Raw genomic sequence first — 3,572 nt, forward strand, 5'->3', positions numbered from 1 at the left:
ACCTACCGCTGGTGGTCATGTCATCGAGGATGCATGATGTGAACGGAATGTTCTGTAGTACCTGGTCCATTGCTCTTTGCCAAATGGCGGGGGCCGATGCCACCCCAAATGGTAGGCGGTTATACCTAAATAACCCTTTATGAGTGTTAATAGTTAGAAGCTCCTTGGACGCATCATCTACTTCCATCTGTAGATATGCCTGTTTGAGGTGGATCTTTGTAAATTTCTGACCACCCGACAGGGATGCAAAAATGTCCTCAATTCTTGGTAAGGGGTACTGTTCCACTTTCATAACAGGATTAATTGTGGCCTTATAATCACCGCAAATTCGCACTTGACCAGATTTCTTCTGTACTGGTACAATTGGTGATGCCCAATCACTGTGTTTCACAGAGCTTATAATTCCCTCCTTCTGTAGTCGGTCTAGCTCTTTCTCCACCTTGTCTCTCATTGCATATGGGACATTCCTTGGCTTGTGAAATTTTGGTTGACAATTTTCGGTGATGTAAATACTAGCCTTTAGCTTTTCCAGTTTGCCTAATTCATCCTTAAAAATGGATTTGTGTTTGTCCAGAATTTCATCCAGACCACTGGTCTTTGTCTCTTGTAGGACCTTAATTTCTTGCCAGTTCAATGGGAAATTCTTTAGCCAATCTCGGCCAAACAATGCAGGGCCATCTTGTGGCACAACCAGCAATTCGGCATTTCCTTTATGGTTGTTAACACACACCGGTACAGTCAGCATGCCAAGGGGTATGATCTTCTCACCAGAATACGTTTTCAAACGAATCGTGGTTTGTTGTAATGGTGGCATAGAGTTAAATATTTTCTTGTAGGTCGTTTCTGGTATGAGAGAAACTGATGAGCCTGTATCCAGCTCCATCGGGATTAACTTTCCATTTACGGTAGCATTCACTATAATCGGACTACCCTTTGTCTTGTGATTAACGTGGAACATTGGTTCATAATCATCTTCCTCTTGGACATATTGTACTTTTTCTTGTTAGTAGTAGTGGCAGATTTAGATGACATTTCTCTCTTCTTTTTCATACACACTTTTTCAAGATGTCCTTCTTTTGCACAGTAATTACATACTGTCTTAGCATGGTGACAGCGGTCCGCCTTATGCGATGTACTAACGCATCTGTAACAACAGGCTGACTTAGTCTGTTTCTGTCCTTGAAATTTCTTTATTTGTTTATTTGTTTTGGTAAAAAGTTTATTCACATTACCTTCACTCTTCTGTGCTCGCGTTTGCTGCAACTCGGTAGCATCACGTCCTGCTGTTTCCATAGCAACCGCAATTTTAATCGCATCATCTAATGTAAGATCATGAACAGCCAACAAAAGTTTCTGTATGTTCTCTTGGCGTAACCCACAGACGAAAATGTCTCTAAGCGTTGTAGTAAGTGTAGTGCCAAAATTACAATGTATTGCTAATCTACGTAGTTCAGCAATGTATGCAGCAACACTTTCCCCAACATGCTGTCCTCGTTTGTAAAAACGAAATCGTTCACCGATTTCTGATAGTTTTGGGCACAAGTGTGTTGTGAGCTTCGTAATAAGCTCATCGTAGCTCAGTGCGGCAGGCTTCGCCGGCGCGCACAGATTCTTCAGTAGCTGTCTCTTATACACATCTAGATGTGTATAAGAGACAGGTGCTTAGTTGATCCTGTAGAGAATGGTTTTGATGATCTCCTTTCGCCTGTTTCATGGCTGTTTTAAATGTTTGCACAAATCTTTCCGCCAATCCATTGGTGCGCGGGTGGTAGGGTGCTGAAGTACCCTATCATCCTATATCCATAATATTCCGTTTTGCTTCATAAAAATTTGGAATTCCTATTACGATGTATTGCTAATCTACGTAGTTCAGCAATGTATGCAGCAACACTTTCCCCAACATGCTGTCCTCGTTTGTAAAAACGAAATCGTTCACCGATTTCTGATAGTTTTGGGCACAAGTGTGTTGTGAGCTTCGTAATAAGCTCATCGTAGCTCAGTGCGGCAGGCTTCGCCGGCGCGCACAGATTCTTCAGTAGTGTGTACGTCTTAGGCCCGATGAGTGCAAGCAGTGAAGGTACTTTCCTTTCAGCGTCTACCTGGTTGGCAAGGAAATATTGCTCGATTCTTTCTGCATAAGAATCCCAAGCTTCGACTGTATGGTCAAATTCTTCTACTTTTCCAATTGTAAAGGCCATGCTCATCCTCGTCGCCAATATGTTATGTCTTGATAACAAATGCAAATGTAAAAATATGTAGGTTCAGAACACGGCGTGTAAACTATCAAACTCCATTTTATTCAAGAACAACAACAAGTAGTATGGAGCGCCGTAAGCGCAGTAATCTGGGACTATGCATATATAACATTCACTATGTGGTCACCATTTTCTAAGCTCTAAACCGCAACTTATTCCGACCGATAATCGCTAAATTTAGACATTATTAGTGAATGATATTAGGCCGTCTCATAGACCCAAGGTATGTTTCATGTTATTATACTGATAGGGTACCTACAGTAACTAGTTAACCCCTCAACATCAACCCAGTATTTCAATGCCTCTTTTTCTGGTCTTTAGCATGTTTATATCTAATGTACTAGCACCTAACTTTAATAGAGCCCTTAAAGACAGTCTACCAATCAAAGTTGGCTTCTCTTCAAAGACTAGTGTAGTCTTTTTCTGTACTGTACTGTAGGCCTGCAAAGAGTATTCATGTTCATATTTTGAATTATGAACAGAAGTTTTATTTTGTTGTATTAGAACTGTTCCAAAATTGTTGAACAAATGAATAATGCAGAATTACCAAATTACAGTATCATAATTTGGAAATACAGTTATTATATTTTATTGAGATTGCTTATGATCATGACAACTGTAGGAAGCAACATGCTGGATAAATGGAATATAATACATATTTTATGGAACTTATCAATGCTCTGTCTTAGAAATCTAGTTTATTCCAGTCTAGAAATTAAGTTTAGTAACCAGAAATGAACTAAATATGATGTATTTGCTTTGCAGTTCCTTGCTGAATTTCAAAGAATAAATGGTGAAAATGGTGCTGTAGAGCTATTAAAAGCTGGCATAAACAAGTACGGATATGCCTTAATGTCATTGTACAACCAGAGCCTTGCAGGCGTCAACGTTCCTATGCATGATACACGACTTTTAGAAGTATATATACGTGTGTATATATATATATATATACGTATATATACATATATGTATATATATACGTATATATATACATACATATATATATATTTATATATATACATATATATATATACATATTTATATATATACACATATATATTGATATATATTTATACATATATGTATATATACATATGTATATATATATGTTTATGTGTGTATATATACTTATATATAAGTGTACATTATATATAAGTATATAAGTGTATATATAAGTATATATATAGGGCTATATAAGTATATATGTAAGTATGTGTATATATGTATATATATAAGTATGTATATATAAATATATATACGTATATATAAGTATGTATATGTATATATATATAAGTATGTATATATATAATATATAAG

At 36.9% G+C, this 3,572-nt stretch overlaps 1 protein-coding gene across 2 annotated transcripts in view; it reads right to left on the minus strand.

Moving 5' to 3' along the window:
* Positions 1-1,610, minus strand: part of LOC117111091 (uncharacterized protein K02A2.6-like) — a 3,321-nt gene extending 1,711 nt beyond the window's left edge. The window contains exon 1 of one of the 2 annotated variants that reach the window (XM_033253973.1): positions 20-1,610. In XM_033253973.1, coding sequence (XP_033109864.1) covers positions 20-958 — 939 coding nt within the window. In that variant the 5' untranslated portion in view covers positions 959-1,610. Of the gene's footprint in view, positions 1-2 lie in introns of both variants that reach the window. The other variant, XM_033253974.1, reaches the window with a different exon arrangement.
* Positions 1,611-3,572: the final 1,962 nt, after the last annotated feature.

This window comes from Anneissia japonica, unplaced genomic scaffold (genome assembly GCF_011630105.1).
Source record: "Anneissia japonica isolate Jap-2015-1 unplaced genomic scaffold, ASM1163010v1 scaffold287985_len465408_cov153, whole genome shotgun sequence".
In the NCBI taxonomy this organism is placed as follows: Eukaryota; Metazoa; Echinodermata; class Crinoidea; order Comatulida; family Comatulidae; genus Anneissia; species Anneissia japonica.